A 17,902-nucleotide genomic window follows, 5' to 3' on the forward strand; every position below is an offset into this window, starting at 1 on the left:
GAATGAATGATTTGCTCTGGACTGGAAGACAAGGGCTAATATTAGCCTCCTGCTGGGTCATGTGAAGATCCACGACAACAAGTCTACGACCCCGTTAGCGTCCCTGGCCGCTGGTAGGCAAACCCTGGAGTGTCTGAGAGTCACAGGTCTGAAAACATCCAGAGCAACGCGTTATCATTTCAGGAGTGTTTGCTGATTGTGTGGCAGCAATACTGAGAAAATTATCTGGCTATCAACAGTGGGAGCCTAGATAACAGCTATACTTGATTCAGATATGACAATGACTGTATACATTAGTCAGTAAGGTGCACAGCCCACAGGCCAGCGGTGATTTTTATGGCATTTTCACAATGGTTACGTTTTGTGAAAGAGCATCTGCATGAGTGTCTGGAGAAAGTATTACATTATCATTACAGGGAAAATTAGTCACTATTTTAAACAAAAAGGGCAATTGAAATCCATAAACACAAGTTCTGTGTCATTATAGTTATATTTAGAATGAACTTGGGGCTCTCTTTAAATATGCCAAATGACAAAACCAATTAACTTACAAAAATGAAACTGATCTATTTGGGGGATCCCTCCCTGGTGTTCAGAAGACTTACTATTATATAGTTTGAACCTCTGCTGTCAGACACAAACAGGAAGAGGAAAGTGAAAAGCGTGAGCATGATGATCGGTGTTTGAGATCTGCAATGTACAGGAACTCGTCCACCTTTTTCATGACTGGTGAGCATGTTAAAACCATTATCCTGTTTTGATTATTCTTGCCTGAGGCACTGCAGCTCGATATCAGGGTGTGTAGATGTGATAGACAGGAAAAATGTCAGATTCTTAACTGTGGTTACGTTCTGGCAAGCGGCGACTTTAACCTTTGGAACAAAAGCAAAGAATAGAATAAATTAACTTATATCAGCTCATTATGCATTTCTAGTTATGTCCACCCTTTTTGAAGAACTGCAGTAAATCTGTAATAAATCAGAGTCATCCGTTGTCAAGGTTTTTTAACTCCAAACGACATACTATGGCTGTCTTTTAAGTACACATGTGACTAAAAAATATCATATTTTATGAGGAGTCAAGAGGTGGTAGGACATTAAAACTGATGATGAGGGTGTCAGAGAGTGGGAAAGGAAGGCCACACGCGGGCGCGCGCACACACTCACGCACACACACATTGAGAGAGAGAGAGACCCACCAGGTCAATAAGCATCAAGCAGAGAGCCTGACTACGGGTGCGTCAACATGACCGAGCTGCACAATAAAAGCATGACGATGTGCTGGTTCACGCTGCAGCTGCTGACTAGCTCGGGATACTGGAGTTTGCCTCAGGTTGCTAGCATCAAGACGGCCTGACAAACAACAGCACTTCCGGTTTGACCTGTCAACATAAAATTCTTATGAATGAACGTGTCGCAGCATTCCGTTTTCCAGGCGCCCATTTTCACTCTGTTTGCTTCCACTCGAAAACATGTTGCTTCATTATTGTGTATTAATTAATTGAGTCAAAAATATGTAGGCGGCTACTGAGTTTGTCTCAGTGTTGTGGTGGTGAGATGCAGTTAGTTCCATCTCTGTTTTTTTTTTAAAAATAAACAAATAAGTAGGAGTCTAGTAAATTAATATTTTTTAAATTCATCGAGGTCGACAGTCCGAGTCCGACATATACAAGATTAACAGGACAAAATGGGTGTGGCTTAAAAAGATTAGGGAAACCACATATCATCCAAAGTATACTTCAAACAAAAATATGCATTACTTAAATATCTAATAATAACAGTAATAACAGTGAATAATTGCTCTTTCTTGATTGGGCAAGAAATTTCAGTTTGGAATTGTGGGGAAATAAGCAGTTCTGAAGAAGGTCAAAACATATGACTATAAAAGTTTGGGAGTTTACAGCTCTTGTAACAAACTGGAAAAAAGGTGAGAGCTGCTTCCTGTCCTTCCTTCCAGACTGGACACAGCAGGAGCACAGCTGGATCTCTGTCAGATCATCAAAGACTGTCTCTGCTGTCCTCCGAAATAACAACACAGGACAAATAAGAGGTGTGGAGCGAGTAAATATTGTGGGAACTGTAGGATCTACTCCCAAACACCCACGTAACCTTGGTAAAACGGGATTAGAAACTGAACAATAGCCCTGCTCACAAAACTCAACACCTTCAGGTTGGTTTAGTTCAACAAAACGCGCAGAGGTCACGAGTGTGCATTTTAATTTGAAAGAAACGCTCTTTTCCTGTGTCATCCGGGTTAAGGTGCGGACACTTGACGCGGCACGTCTGCGTGAAAGCCCTGCCGTCGCCTTGTCGAGTCATCGCCAGAGAAGAGCAGATAGCAGACGGAGCCGACGTCCGATGGCTTGAAAACGGGGAATAACTGCGGCTCACAGCGGATTTATTGCACCACACGAGCCAAGAGGAGCCCAGGAGCGGGCTGCGTGTCGACACGGATGAGGATATAGCATCTTTGAGGGAGGCTGTTTGCAGACCCCCGGACACAGACAACACAGAGACAGACAGAAAGAAGTCCCGGAGCCGCCGCGACACCAGCGAGCGAACTTGGCTTCTCTGCCCGGTGGGAGGTGTCAGTCTGTCGGCCGTTGCTCGCTGCGCGCACCGCTCACAGCTCCTACCTTTTTCCAGTAGCGGGATACGGTTGTAGCTAAGTTATGTTTTTGTAAATAGCTTCTTTTTTTCGGGGGGTTTTCGGCAACCAACTGTGGCTTTAATGTGACGCACTAACGCTACTGACATTAGTGTGTCCGCGCGGACCCCCCACTGCAGAGGAGTTAACGGCTGTTAAATCAAGTTTTTCTCCCTCATATGTCTCCGGTGCCGCTGCAGCCCACACGGATGTAAAAGGTAACGGTGCATTTCTGTGCTCTATTATGATGCTTTGCTAAAGTCGTGACCACTGGTCGCTTTTTGCCTGTAGGTAAAGTTAGCTGCATTGCCTCGTTTTCTTTTCTTTTTTTTTTTTTGAGCTCCTCAACAGGCAGCGGTGAAGCCCCCCTCGCTGCACGGCTCGCTCCTCACCGATCGGACTCCTCAGGACGTCCAGCATGTGGTGGGAACTTGCCCCCTTTTCCAGCCCAGTTAGACACTTGCCACCCGGTTTTATTACCCGTGCAAGATCCAAGATTTTCACGCAAACTCCAAGATCCGCTCACTCAGCCTATATAAATAATAAGCCCATTAGCTGAGTTTAGCTAACGACTCTCATGCTTTTTCCCCTGCAGTTCTAATCCTGTGCTCACTTTAACAGGATGGACACTTCTATTTCATTAGATTTTAATGAGCCGAACTTAACGAATGGAATTAATTTAATTGTTGGCATGGCAACAGATCATAATGTTCAACTTCCCGTATCACCCCTTAGTGTTTTTATTTTAATGCTATTTGAAAAAAGTCTGACCATGCAGTTCTGGCCATGCTTGAATGTTTATATCTGCATTACTGTTATTAATTTGTATGATTTTTCCATTTAATGTTATGCATTCTCTTTCTTCTATTTTCATTTATTTCTTATGTTATTACTATTATTATCAAGTTTTTTTTATTCTCCATCTGATTTTACATTGATTGTCTATCCCTGTTTTTATGTTCATTCTATGTCTTTTTAGTGTGAAACACTTGAAGCTGTGATTTCTTTGTTGTAAGGCAATTTGAGCTGCATTTCTTTATGAAAGGTGCTATACAAGTTCTTCTTCTTCTTCTTTTTCTTTTTCTTCCTCTTCTTATTATTGCCAGGGAGCCTGATAACAGAAATCACACCCTGTCAAAGTACAATATCAGCAGAAAGTTAGTTATTTTAACGCACAAATACTTCAGATCAATGCTTATATCGTGGTTGATTTGCGCATTTGCCAAATAGTGTGAAAGTTCACTTAGAAAAGGACAACTCTGATTGGTGGAAGTAGCACACCTGTTACGTGAAAATCAGTTATTATTTACGTTAATTTTAAAGTACCGGTGTTGCACACTTTACCCTTAAAATTGCTGGCTGTTATTGCCCTTGTTCTAAATTTTGAAGTGAAAATAAATATTAATGTAGTATTTCTGCTCTGTTTTCTAGCTGCCCTAACAACACCCCCTAGCTGTTGTGAAATCACTGTAAAAACATCTTGTCATGACTCAGTTCTTAAATAAGCTACATGTCATTCTCACGACAACAACAGGGCAGATGTTTTCACAATGAGCTTTAATTAACTCCACCGCAGTATCCCCGTGGGATCACTTAAGTTAAGCGCGATACCAAATTATAAACAGTACGATATATCCATATGCAAGCTGATCACAGAGGGCTCGGGTACTGGGAGACCACAGTTTGTGACGTAGGTGAAACACACCCAGCGATGCGCCTCAGTGAGAATTACTGCCTCATACTTAAGTCATCAATCTAGTCTCCTCTGCTGGTGTCATCCTGTTGTCAAAAGTTAGCCAATTGATCATGTTGGGCGACTCGCTGCAGTCTACATCTGCACTGGAACTCTTAACCTCAAGGGCAGTCAGGTGCTATTAAATGCAAAATAGTTCCAAAGATCCATAATCTGAGGGATTATTTCAGGCAACATTTAAAACCTGTTCACAACATGTCAGGATACAAATGATGATGCAGCGTGTGGAGCTGCACAGGACAGATTTTTATTGACGAAAAGGTGGAAGCACGCATTCTAGTTGTCTAATTTCCCCTCGAGGATCAATAAAGTACTCTAATTCTATCTGATGGCTTTAAGGCACATACCTACTGTGCTAATCCTACATTCACTTCCCTTGATGGGGACAATATACAGTGGCCTGTGGGGCCAAATGGCTCTCTGGTGTTGCAGTATGGCCTGTAGTAGGCAGCCGTCAGGGCGGGTTTAACTCAGTGAAATTTAAATGTAAGTTCTGAACAGAGGTATTCTGTGTTGCAGAGGGACATAACTTGAGATCCTTTTTTGTGGACTTTGCAGCCTTGTTTTGCTATGATGTGCTCATGCATCTCCTGGGTTGACACATGCGTGAGTGGTTTACGCAGTTTTTTTATTGTTCAAAGTTGCCTCGTGCTGTTTAAATCCTGATTCATAGGGGACAGATTGAGCCGAAGAAAACTCTGTAGATGATTTAACGAAGTAATCTGCATGTTTCTCTGCGCGGCTCCGTCAATAAGCCTTGTGAAAACTTGCTTTACACATGAATTAATGGAGTGTGAAAGATTTCTCACATTGCACACCAAAGCAGCTGCCGTGCGTCTGTGCCAGTGCCACTGTGATAACGGAGTAGAAGTTATCCGTAGGATGTGATGCGATGTTCAGAGTGATGTACGTGCCCGCTCTCCTCAGATATGTATTTAGCTGAGCGCCCCCTCCCCTCTCATGCAGAGCCGCTGCACTGCCACAGAGGAGCCTAACCTCGAGGTCAGCCAGGCTGTGGCGACTTGGGGCTAAATTTGGAACGTGGAGCAATTAGGCACACACTCCGCTGCATCACTCCGCGGCATTAACTGCACAGGGGCAGTTGGGAGGGAATGATTGGGGGTGGGATGCAGATCTCTTTCTTAACAAGATTAAAGATCGTACCCAGGCTCAACCCCAGTCAAATGCTCCCTGATAAATCCCAAACCAAGAGCGAAGGAACCCGCTAACAGCCAAATCTGGAATAATGAATTTCTTAAGACGGTGCTTTAATCAATGTGAATATTCATGTTTTGGTGCATGAAACTCTACTTTTTCTCCTGCTGACCTAGTTTCACTATTTTACTGACCACATTTTCGAGGAAAAGAACATCCAAACGAGGGTTTGATCTCTGCTCAGTGGTTGGAGGAACTGACAGATTTGTCAACCGCAAATTAAAAAAAACTGTGGCAGCATTTGGCTCCTGTTTAGTTCCCACCCTGCCTCTGTCACTCATACCACTCATCACCGGCAAAACGGTGGTAAAATGTCACAATATTTGTCAGCTTACATGTTTTACCAGCCACTCTGGCAGGGAGCAGAGTATCATTAGGGGGCGCTTGACGTTGGCTGGGTGAGTTAAGTAGTCAAGTGAAAGCAGATGGGAAATTTTGTCTGATATCGAATGAAAATAAAGCTCCATCTTACAGCTCTCTTCCTTCTCCTTTTTTGTTTGCAGTGACAAGAGCCAAAGCGGATCAAGCTGGGCCAGGCTAGGCCAGGCTAGGCCAACCTAGCCTTCTGTCTGGCCTTACCGGACGGTCCAGCAACCTCTCCGGGGAGTCCCATCTTCAACGAGGAGTGGGGGCTTCAGCCTGTTCGTGCACGGACCTCCTGGTCAAGCAGTAACAGATTGGATTCCAGTCATATTTTGACTTGTCAGCCTTCGGGAGGCCATACTGGTCTGTTCAACCTCCAGTCGTTCCATGTCGTTGTCATCCCTCTCTGGATGTTGGCACCAGGATGGATTCGGGTGTTAATTTGACAGTTTTCACCTCATTGCAGTGCTTGCACCCCCCCTCCTTTGACTGCCTTTCATCCCTTCCCTCCCCAGTCTTCAAGCGAAAGCCCCTTCCCCTCTCTCGGGGCTTCCCTGAGCCCCGCACAGAAGGGCCTTGTAGGAACTGTAGGTTGTCTTGTTGAAACGGTTGCAAAGAGGAAGTAGAGTTAATAAATCCTTGCTAAAAAGCAAAACCAAACAACTAAAGAACACAATGAAAACTGCTGCATTCAGTTGATTGATTTATTTTCTGTCGCCCACCCCCTTTGTTTTTCCTTGAGTTTGATTAGAGGTTTTCAGAAGTGGAGATCTGTGCCGGCATACACACAGTTTACACATAGATTTCTCACATGAAATAAGTCCTTATTTATATGTACAGAATTTCTCTTTGGTGGTCCGAGCCTTGGTGAGGAATGTCTGAAAGCAGCAGCAGCAGCAAAGCGGTGAAATTCATTGCTCCGCCCCCCCCTCCTCCTTCTGCCTCTCCCTGCCCATCTCCCCAGACCCCCCATAAAAATGTGAACGGCTCTGCCAGTTCAGACTCGCACGTGGTGGAGAAGCTAACCGGACACCCGGAGGTCCAGCGTCGGCGCCACACGATGGATAGAGACTCTAAAACAGCCGAGCACCGTTTCTTCCGCCGGAGTGTCATTTGTGACTCCAATGCCACAGCTTTGGACCTGCCCAGCAAAGCAGCTGTGATACTCACCTCCCCTCCAGACTTTGAAGGGCCTCCCACCTTCTTCCCTCCGCAGCCCTCCGGTCCTGGACCTGGGGTACGTGATGCTGAAGGTGGGGTGGTCCCAAAAGGTCCCTATGTGCAAACATTGACTGCTCAGCCCAGTCTTGGGCTTGGTGGGGCAGTTGCGGAGGTGCACATACGAAACGCTGAGGAAAATTTAGTCGTGGGCAGCATCACGGTTGCTGTTCCCACGAGCAGCGGTGTTGAACATAGTGCAGATGGGGCAGTAAAAGAGCCCAGCCCGACAGTATTGGATGTTACGGACAAGACAGCAGGCAAACAGCCTGAAGTCATATTGCGTCCCAGAGGGTCAGAGAACACAGAACAGGTGGCGAAAGACAGAAAAGCGATAGAACGTGCGGACGAGGGTAGCGCTAGTAGTCCGAGCGAGGAGAAAGAGCGGGAGGCGGAGGAGGAGAGGGGCCTGGCGAAAGCGCGGGCAGAGCAGAGGGAGGCCGAGAAACGAGTGCAAGAGGATATAGAGGAGGTGGAGACAAAAGCCGTGGGGACCTCGCCGGATGGACGCTTCCTCAAATTTGACATCGAGATTGGAAGAGGGTCCTTTAAGACGGTGTACAAGGGGCTGGATACGGAGACCACTGTGGAAGTGGCATGGTGTGAACTCCAGGTGAGTCCAGACACATCAAACTATCACCTCTCCAGTTTCCACACTCTGTCTCCTCCTGTTTGTCCGGCCAAGGCCTTCGTTAAATGTCGTCTTGTGGTTGTGGTTGTCTCTGAGGTGTCTGAATTCCAACCAGGTCCTGAATGTAACCTTTCTCTTTGTTGTTGACTTCTTGAGATTGCTGGTACGCGAGAGCTTCCTGTTCACCCACATGCTTTCCTGTATGAGTGTTCACGAGACGAGATCAGTATCTGACAGAGATTGAGATACTGGTGCAGATTAAATCCTTCTTAAATGCATTGAATGCAAGCTTTGGATTTGTTTGGTTTGCACATTTGCTCTTGGGTCGTGTGTCTTGACTATTGCCTCCCCTCATGAATGATGTATTCCATCTCTGCGTCAGTCATTAAAAAAATATTGCTTCTTGGACTGGTTTATTGCAAGATGAGCTGTCTCTCAGTGGAGGGCACTGCTTGGAAATAGTTGGTTGACTGACTGGTTATTAAAGTTTTATCATGTCGACCTGCACCTGTAGCAGCTCCCGGGGCCAAATTTGTGTTTGCAAAATGCTGAAACACACTTGTGGGACGCAGAATTTCTTCGAGTTTCGTCAAAATCTTCTTACTCTGAATTTGTGCGTGACTGACAGAAAAATCTGACAAACTCAGGAGGTATGGTGCAACTCCTGCCCGCCACTGTAGCTCAGCTACTACATTTCCTATGACTCATGGTTTTGTTGTTTCACTGCTTTGTGCTTACAGTCGCTGGTATTAACGGTTGACTTTTAATGTGTGTGAACGGACGCTGCGGTGCCACCGCAAGTTGCAGAAATGAGTATTGAATGAGGAAGAGGATGCCAAACAGTCGAGGGTTAAATATAAGCATAAACGCGTGGGTTTGATGGCCTGATTGCTGTGATCTGCCAGCCATCAAACCTCATAAACCTGCCTGCTTGAGATCTGTAGAATGTTGGGTGATTTTTTAGGACATTTTCTGAAAGGTTAGAGAAGTTACCTCATGACTAGACTTCCTCGCCAAAATCCCCAGGCTGTCTGGGAAATTCAGGGTACTCAAAGTGCCTGCGTTACACTGTTGCATCTCTCACCTACTGTCCCGGTTATGGTGCCCTTGAGCAGGACAGATAAGATCCTAGCCGCACCAGTTTAGTGTTAGTTTAGCTGTAACAAGACTGGTTGCGCTGGGCAGCTCCCAATCCACCTCCATTTTCAGTCTATAGATACATGAAGGTTAACAAAAAAAAAAGGCTGGATCTTGTGCACTGTTTGAAACATGAGACAGGATGGCACACGGTTCACCACAGGATGCTGTTGCTACATAACTGATGCAACTTCTGCAGGGGGGGAATCAGTGTCCTTGTTGACATGTTGACAGGCAGAGGTGTGTTGAGCGGTTGGAGATGTATAATAACAGTCACAGCTGGTCATATGAGATTCAGGGTACTGACTGAGCCGAGGAAGAAAACACTGACATGGACTCATGTGGAACTGCTTTCCCTGGTGACGCAAAATGTATTGTATAAGACTATACAAGATTAAAAAATTTGTCCTTTTCATTTGTTATTCCGCAGAATGACATAATTGGCCACGTACTGAGAGTCATTTGTAATGCGTCAGAAAACAAGCAGAAAAAATCTTTTTTTTATTCAATTCAAAGGCACGAGCTAACCTAGGCTAGTCTCCGCGGCTTGTTCCATCTTTTCGACATGTGGCTTGTGGCGAGTCAAACGGGGTGAGACTGTGTAATTCAATGTAAATCTGCACGCATTTGTAGTTCTCAGCATGCAATTTTTTTTTTTCCCGTGAGAGCGCACCGTTGTTATTCCTGTCATCTCCATCACAAGATGCTCCTCGAGTCTCCCTGAATCCCAGGAGCTAAAACCAGCTTTGCCTGATGCCACGCGTCTAGGAAACGCCAGCTTGTTTATCAGAAAACAAACGTCTCACATGCCTCTTTCTGTCTCTCTTTCTTGTCAAGAAGAGGAAACCTAGTGATTCGTGATGGGGCGAATCTTCATCAACCCAAAGTTATAATTTGATTAAATAATCAGAAACAGCCTGATACATCAGTTGCTTTGATACACGTGTGTCATTAAACATACCCTGGATTACTGGAAAGATAATTTCCTTTAAACATCATATACTGTGTGTGTGTGTGTGTGTGTTATATAATGGTATTGAAGGCCTGTGGTGACTTTGCTATATGCATTGGGAGAGAAGTAATTTCTGCAGAGCCTGACCGTAATCCTGCTGTGCGTGTGTGTGTCAAAGATGACTGAGCAACTGCTGACATGTGGCAGAATGGTGGGAGTAAAGTTACACGCACACACGCGCACACACACAGACACACAACCAATCACATTGACTCAGTGGGTGGGCAGGGGAACTGGAGATCTGTGGGAGTCAGGATCATCTGGAACTTGTCGGTTTTCTGTATGTGAAAATGTGTTTTTACGCGTGTGTTTTCACCTCTTTGACTCATATGCATATCTAACTGAGATTGTTTAAATTCTAGTGTCTCTTTGTGTGTGTGTGTCTTTCGGAGATACATTTGAGGAGGTGTGTCTGTGCATTCTTTGGCTCCTGATCCAAAGCAGGTTAACTTCTGTTTCTGGGAGAATCCATAGATGGATGGAAATGGAGGAAGATTTAGTGAAGAACCAGATTTATGGAAAGATAGAAGGAGCAGCGAGAGAGAGGAGGAAGGTCACCCGGTAGCTTATCTTAAGGTGCCTTGTTTGGCTGAAAGGCAGATGATGGATGGGGAAAGAAGAGGCTGACGCACTTCTGCTGGAATGAGAGAAAATGGAGAAGGAGGAATGTTTGGGATCAGTTTTAATCTTGAGTTGCTTAGAAATAGCTTTAAATGGCGACACAATCATGGGTATCAGCAGCTAAATGAATGAATAAAAACGCCGTCCGTATTTTCCTTTCTGTGTCTTTGTGGCTCATGAAATGATGAAAGAAGTAATTTATGATGGAAAAACATCAAATGTTTGCTTGTCCCAGCTTCTCAAATGCAAGAATGTGCTACTTTTTTGGTGTTACGCCACCAGAATTTAATATTTTTTGGCTTTGGTACTGGTTAGTCAGACATTTCACATTTCGCTCTTGCTTGTAAGAAAACATATTTTAGTCAAGGACAGCATTGATCTGTTGAATCAAAACAAGTGACAATAGATTTGCATACATGACCCATGAAAGGGAGATGAGGTTAAAGAGCGAGCCAGCTACAAGGCAGTAAGAAGAGGTGAAAGAAAGGAGAAAGTAGGGAGGGAAAGCAGAGAAATGAAGTCTTATAAGAAGGCGAGGATGGAGGGAGGAGGGGTGGAGGTCAAAGTTCAGCCCAGTTGGGCTCACTAGGAGCCTGTCCAGCGTTCAGCTACCTTGCTCGAGGGGGTTGAGTGTGACACAGACGTGAAGAGAAAAAGGGGGATTAGATAGATTAAACGTCCAAAACAGAAAAATTCAACTTTGGCGAACTTGTGGAGGACAGGTGGTCGGAGGAGATTAGCAGGACAGGAGTGAAGGCAGCGGGAAAGATCGGGAGTTTGAGGAAGAGGGAGGTGATGGTGAAGGGAGTTGAGTGAGAGAACAGGGAAGTGGGAAGCATCGGGAGGAGGGAGGGAGGGAGGAAAAAGTGGGAGAGAAAAGACAAAGGAAATGAAAAGGGAGGAGGAGGAGGAGGGAGAGGAGCATAGAAACTGAGGACGAAAAGATGAGGAGACCCCGTGTGTGTGTGTGCGTGTGTGTGCGTGTGTGTGTGCGTGTGCGTGCGTGTGTGCGTGCGTGTGTGTGTGTGTGTGTGTGTGTGTGACCTTAGGCTCTTAGCTCCACTGGCACTCAAAGACCTTGAAATTTCTCTCTCAACAGCAACACAAGGCGGATTACCCCCCCCCCCTCCCTGCACACACACACACACACACACACACACACACACACACACACACACACACACACACTCACACACTCACACACTCTCTCTCACACACGCTTTTGGGGCTTCGAGGCTCTCCTTCAATAACGGTCATTCAATCGGTGCCTTAAGACAGCACTCTGGGCTCAGACAGCTCTCCTGACATGTGCAAGCATTGTACCAGTAGTGGATTTTTTATCGTCTTATATTACAATTTCATACTCTTTGCTGCTGCTACATTGAAGTTAAGTCAGATCACTGTTGTCTTCTGACATAGACAAACTGAATCCCGTCGAACAAGGCTAATAAATATGGCTCACTGTGTCCAATTTTAGCATTGCGGCAATTTGTTTAGAGCGGTGACCCATTTTAACCTGGTGCTGGCCTGAAATCTGCCCATGTGCTGGTAAAAACCCAGAGGGAAGGAGAACAGATCGTGCTGGAGGTAGAGAGGCGCAAAATGAGGGAGAGCAGGAGGAAGATATTGAGATGTTTGTCAGGCATTTATATGTCATGTCCCAAAGGCAGCTTGGCTCAACAATGGGCTCCCTGTTGCACTCTATCAAATTATGAGCTTTAACAAATAAGAATCTGTGCACATTTCTATTAAACGTAGAAAAAATAGCTTTCCCAAAAACTAGATTTGACACATTATAGGCACAAACATGCAATATGCTGCACAGTTTCTAAGCTCAAATAACACAGTGGGAATTGGTGAAATATTACAAGCAAGTGAGCTGAAGATGATATATACTGGTAAGCATGTATAAAAGGGAGTAAAAGCTGCATCCTGTGTTTTACTGAAAGATAAATATCCCCAGATTACTCCAGGGCAGCAGAGCTGAGGTGAGACCTTCCAGAGGTTCAGATTTCCCTGACAGAACAGCAAACTGCAGCTGCGTCGAGCCTTCGGCAAAGGCTGGTTCTCCCAGCTCATTGATTCTGAAGTTGCTATAAAGTAGTATTAGCCACCCCCAAAACACACACACACACACACACACACACGCACACACTCACACAGAAAAAGGAATGGAAACTGTTTGCAGTTTTTCTCGGAAGTGTTTTAAATGCTTGCTACGAATACTTAACTCAGTTCCTTTTCCTTATTAGCAATTAAGCTAATGCCTATCTGCATTTAAATGTAGGTCTGTATATGACTTACATTTAAATGCACGTGTGTGTCTGCACATACCGCAGCTATCTTCGGATATTGTTAATTTATTCATTTTGCTGAGCCGAGCTGCAGATGAGCTCAGCCGTTCAATAATGAAAACAGTGGAAATGTTTTTTCCTGTGTATTTAATGTGACAGATGGACGGACGGACGGTTTAGTGGACTGATGAGTTGAAGAACCACCTGAAAAGAGAGTTTATAGCTGGGCTGAGCGTTTTCTCTGCTGCCGCCAGGATGGAAAGTCACCGTCAGCCACTGCACAGTTGGCTGGTTGGCTTGTAGGTCTGTGCAGATCAGCTGTCAATCATCATGATTACATCACTCAAAAAGCTGCTGTTCTACTCTAATAAATCAATCTGTAAAACGGGCGAATGTTACGCCTCAGTTTAAGAATCTAGCAGTCACCTTGGTCAAACAAGTTCAGTTGGTTAGTGTCAAGCCAAAGTGAGAGTGCTTTTCTCTCAAATGACAGCCCAGTATTGTTGTGGACTTGTGGCTGGTTTCTTTAGACTGATTTAGCCAAGCTTGTACTGAGTAGCAGTCTGGACGGCTCTGCTGATGCAGGACGGCAGCGAGATGCTGTGGCGTTCGTAAACGGGAGCTTTATTTCCTCTGCAGCAGCAAACAGCAGCCTGTCACTGTAAAGCTGCAACCTGAGCTTATCTGGACACTGACCATTATAACCCCCTCCCTGCAGCATGTGCTGGTATTCCTCACTCTCACACACACGAGAGACCTGCATCCCACGACACCCGGTGAGCTACATCACACCCACACAGCTTTCAGAAACAAGGGAGAATACATAGTTTTTAAGACAAGATTCGAAAATCATGAGCCATCCCGATCAGAGAGCGCAGTAAACTCTTTACAGCAGAGCTTTTTGCACATACTTGCGCTTAAACACACACAGCAAGATGTGCCTTTCAGATATTTAAGGACCCCAAAGCCTCAGCCGATTGGATTTATGAGCGATAGAGCAGGAAAATGCCGCGGGCTGAAGTCGCCCAGTGCTCGGCTCTGATGCTGGATAATCCAGAGATGACAGAGGATAAGACAAGGGCGTGCAGGGAGTCTCTTCTTCATTCATTGTATCGCTCATTCTTCACTGTAGCTCTCCGTCTTCCTCTGGCTCCATCTTTGTCCCTCTTCAATTCTTACTCGGGCCCTGTCTCACCCACTCCATGTCTCCGTCATGTGTCAGTAACCAGCTGTGAGCAACAAAGGAAGGGGGAGTGAGAGGCTGACACTTCCTCATATGCAAAACACCCCTGCGCTTACTTCCGTGTAATTTGTGTGCCTGCGCGTTCATCAGCTTCCCCTAAAGTTGAGCAGTAAGGTCAGGCCACCCTGACTTTAAAGCATTTCGTTAGTATCGAATTAAGTGGTAGGTGTCCCATGACGTAAAGGAGAGCGTTGTTCAGACTGTCAAACAGCTAAAAGTGTGATAGGTGTGGTACACAAAGTGATGTCTTAAAGTAGCATAACAGCGTGTGGAGTCATTCAAATGTTGTTAAAAATACTGCATGTAGTCTAGACCTTCCACCCATGGGAGTGAAGCATTTTATCACACACACATAAATCTCACTTGATGGCTTTGAGACCTCGCATATGTGCGCTGACACTTCAGTAATTTGTGTGATTGTGTGTGTGCGCGCGCGCTCAGGGCGAAAAATGACCCTCCCGCTCTCTGTTTATTTAGAAAAAAAACAAGAAGCAAGTGTAATCCTGAACCCAGACTTGTGCGCGCGCGCGTGTGTGTGTCTTTATGTGTGTTTGTGCAAGTCAGGCCGCTGAAGATGCTGAAATGTTTTGGCACCTTCTTCCGAATAAAGAGCTGACGGAGAGAGACTGAAAGGTGCTTTCGAAAACTGCTGAGGGTGTGTGTCTGGGCTTACATCACACTGACTGGATGTACAGTATCAGCTTGAGTGTGTGTGTGTGTGTGTGTTGATAAGCATGGAAGTGAACTTGATGGTAATTATAGTGAAGAAACAGGGTGTGTGTATGTGTGTGTTGTTGGTTAATGGAAAGGCAGGGTGTGCTTACAGCTGATGTAGGGATTTTGCATGTGTGTGAGAGGGTGACTCCGGGACAGTGAATGCATCAGGCAGATGTTGGATGACTTGCATAGTGAGACATGATGACATAGCTTGTGCTCCCTCTTTCTGGTTTTCGATTCTCTCTCACGCGCTCTTGCTTTTTTTTCTCCCGCCCCGTCGTCGCTCCCTCCAATCAGATTCACTCCTCCCTCTCTTTATCTCCTGCTCTCCTCGTTATTTTCCTCCTCACATCTGTTTTCCTCTCCATCTCGATCCCTTTCCCTGACATCAGTTGCTTCTCCCTCCTTAGATTTCACACATTAGAAGGAGTGACTTTTTTTCGTCCGATTCATCCTCCTCTGCCGCTTGCTCATTCTCTCTGTCATTGATCTTTTTGTAATCTGCACTTTGAAGCTTTTTATCAAGGCATCTCTAATCTAGTGAGATGCTACATTGCTGAGAGAGATAGACCTGCAGAAACACTCAACGTTATGTGTGTAGAAATTTAAGACCTGCATGTGAACCCACTACATCATAGTCAGCATTGTCGTCAAGGAAGCCCTGAATCTCTGTTGTAATTTGGACGTATTGAGAACCCAGATTCAACCGTACACACGCACACATGCACACATGCACACAGTAGTCCGACTAAATGCAAAGTGTGCGCCTGATTAGCGAAAAGAGGGCTATTGTTTTTCCACGTTTTATATTTTTTGCCAGGAAACTGCAAAACAATACTGACATTGTGAAGAATAATCACTTCCTGGAAATCCAGAGCCGCCATTGGCCGACAGCTGCAGATCAGCGGCAGGGGATTGGGTCACGTTGTTTTGAGCCCGAAAAAATGACAAATCTGGGATCAGATGGACGGCCTCTACTTCCTCAGGCAGACTTAGCTTGGAATTCAGTGTCTGGCTTCAGTGCTTATCGTATATGAAACTGCACCAGTCCACCCAGTTGTCCCAGGTTCAAAGTGGGTCTGGTTGAAATGAAACCTTTGGCATTTCAATTACAGGGTGTTATCTGTAACCACTGGAATGAAGGAAAATTACACATTTTTACACATAAACTGAAAAGAAACTGTACAAAGACCAACTAGAGTGAATGTCAGAGGAAGTGGGGATATGGTGAAGATAGATGCATAATCAAAGACAAAAGTGCAGGTTTTTGTGGATTTTGTGGCATCACCGCACTATTGCTAACATCTGGGCTGTTGTTGACTTGCTCCTCAAGCTGCAGTAATGGTGATGCATCAGTAAAGACAAAGAGGACAACATCTAGATTCCATTTTTTAAGCAAAGTCATATTTCAGAAATAGTGTCATCAGTTAGTATTAGTGAAATGCAGACTCTACTCAGTACATACTACATTTATTGCATGTCTTTAAGTCCTGGAAGAGGCGCCCCCCCTCTGTTGCTCTTTCTGGATTACTTCCTTTTTTATCCCTGTTTCATTTTCCTCATCTGCATCGCAAGTCTAAGGATAGAGGGTGTTGTGTGCTGTATTGATTCTAAGGCCGACATAAATAAAATTATCTTGATGTAAATGTTTACTCATGCTTTCATATACTAAACCACAAAACTGTGTCAAATGGGTGAACCCACCGTGACGTTGCGCACTGGTTTGCGGACTACCCTTTTGATGCCTCACAATTCACATTATGGCCATCGACATCGCCGCTGTCTGTAGATGACAGGGTGGAGCTAACGAGGATACGCATTGCTACGCCTTTATCCTGACTGGATCTGACTGAGAACCCGACGCCACAATAGTGACTTGTCAATGACAAGGTAGCCCTGCGCTAAATTATACCCTGTCTTAAGGTTTATTTTACTCTCAATGGGACCATAAATTACAAAATGAACATCATACTGTGTTGAAGAAGCAACACGCAATTGAGACCATGAACTCATTAGGAAAGTATTTACTGAGGTAATAAATCATGTGAGAAGTAGGGTCATTTTCTCGGAATTCTTTATGCAGGCGGTGGAGTCGCCCCCTGCTGGCCATTAGAAAGAATGCACGTTCAAGGCACTTTGGTTACGCATTTCAGACTGGGATGCTCCGTCCACTGTTTATGCAGTCTATTGTCAACAGACGACATTTGTCCTGGCTTCACGACCTTCCGCCTGACCAGGTTGGATGCTGCCCGGCTTTGGTCAAACAGGCGTCTCTGCCAGGGAATTTGATTAAATGCTAATTTAAATGGCACTAAAACGGCCTCGTGACTCGTAAAAATACAACACGAGAAAGGAAGCACAGTGGCAGGCTCGTGTCTGTGATGCCCGCAGATCAAAACAGCGGCTGCATGGTTGAAGGCGTGTTCAATAGACTGGCGCACCTCCTGCATGAAAGCTGAATAGGTGACTGTGTGTGAGCTTGTGTGTGTGTGTCCTCAGTCTAAAATAGCTCTAGTCTCTAAACTGCTACTCGTCTGCATCAGCGTAAAGTGACCTGAGCTGCACATCGAGGCTGCTTGCTCGACGGCACTGTGTGTGTCTTTTCTTTATGTGTGTGTGTGTTCAGTCTGCCCTTGCTTTTGTCTGTGCACTGACTCTGCACAGACTTTTTTACTGTGTGTGCGTGTGTGCTGCTCAGTGTGTGTGTGCACGTGCAAGTGAGCTCCTGTTTCTTTCCTTCTTTGTGTTCACCTCTTATTCTGTGTGAGTGTGTGTGTGTTTGGGGAGGGGGCCCCCCTTGTTTCATCGTATCCCGCATTCCAATGACAAGATGTCATTCCTTAGTGGGATGGGGTGGGGGCTCATTATATTGTGAGCCCCCCACCCCATAATAAATGTGTAAGTGCTGTGGGAAGAGCACTTTGTCTGCGTGTGTGTGTTTGTCTTCCAAGCCTAAATCTCTGCTCCCTTTGGATTTATCTTTAAATTCTTTTTTATGTTTGAACTGAATGCTGTTGCTCTGTCCAGAGATCACTCGTCAGTCAAACTGTAT

At 45.2% G+C, this 17,902-nt stretch overlaps 1 protein-coding gene across 4 annotated transcripts in view; it reads left to right on the top strand.

Moving 5' to 3' along the window:
* Positions 1–2,376: 2,376 nt before the first annotated feature.
* The window catches only part of wnk1b (WNK lysine deficient protein kinase 1b), a 92,103-nt gene continuing 76,577 nt past the window's right edge, over positions 2,377–17,902 (top strand). For all 4 annotated transcript variants that reach the window (XM_041963567.1, XM_041963564.1, XM_041963566.1 and 1 more), the window contains exons 1-2: positions 2,377–2,864; positions 6,118–7,808. In XM_041963567.1, the coding sequence (XP_041819501.1) occupies positions 6,852–7,808 (957 nt within the window). In that variant the 5' untranslated portion in view covers positions 2,377–2,864; positions 6,118–6,851. The remainder of the gene's footprint in view (positions 2,865–6,117; positions 7,809–17,902) is intronic.

This window comes from Chelmon rostratus, chromosome 22, assembly GCF_017976325.1.
Source record: "Chelmon rostratus isolate fCheRos1 chromosome 22, fCheRos1.pri, whole genome shotgun sequence".
In the NCBI taxonomy this organism is placed as follows: Eukaryota; Metazoa; Chordata; class Actinopteri; order Chaetodontiformes; family Chaetodontidae; genus Chelmon; species Chelmon rostratus.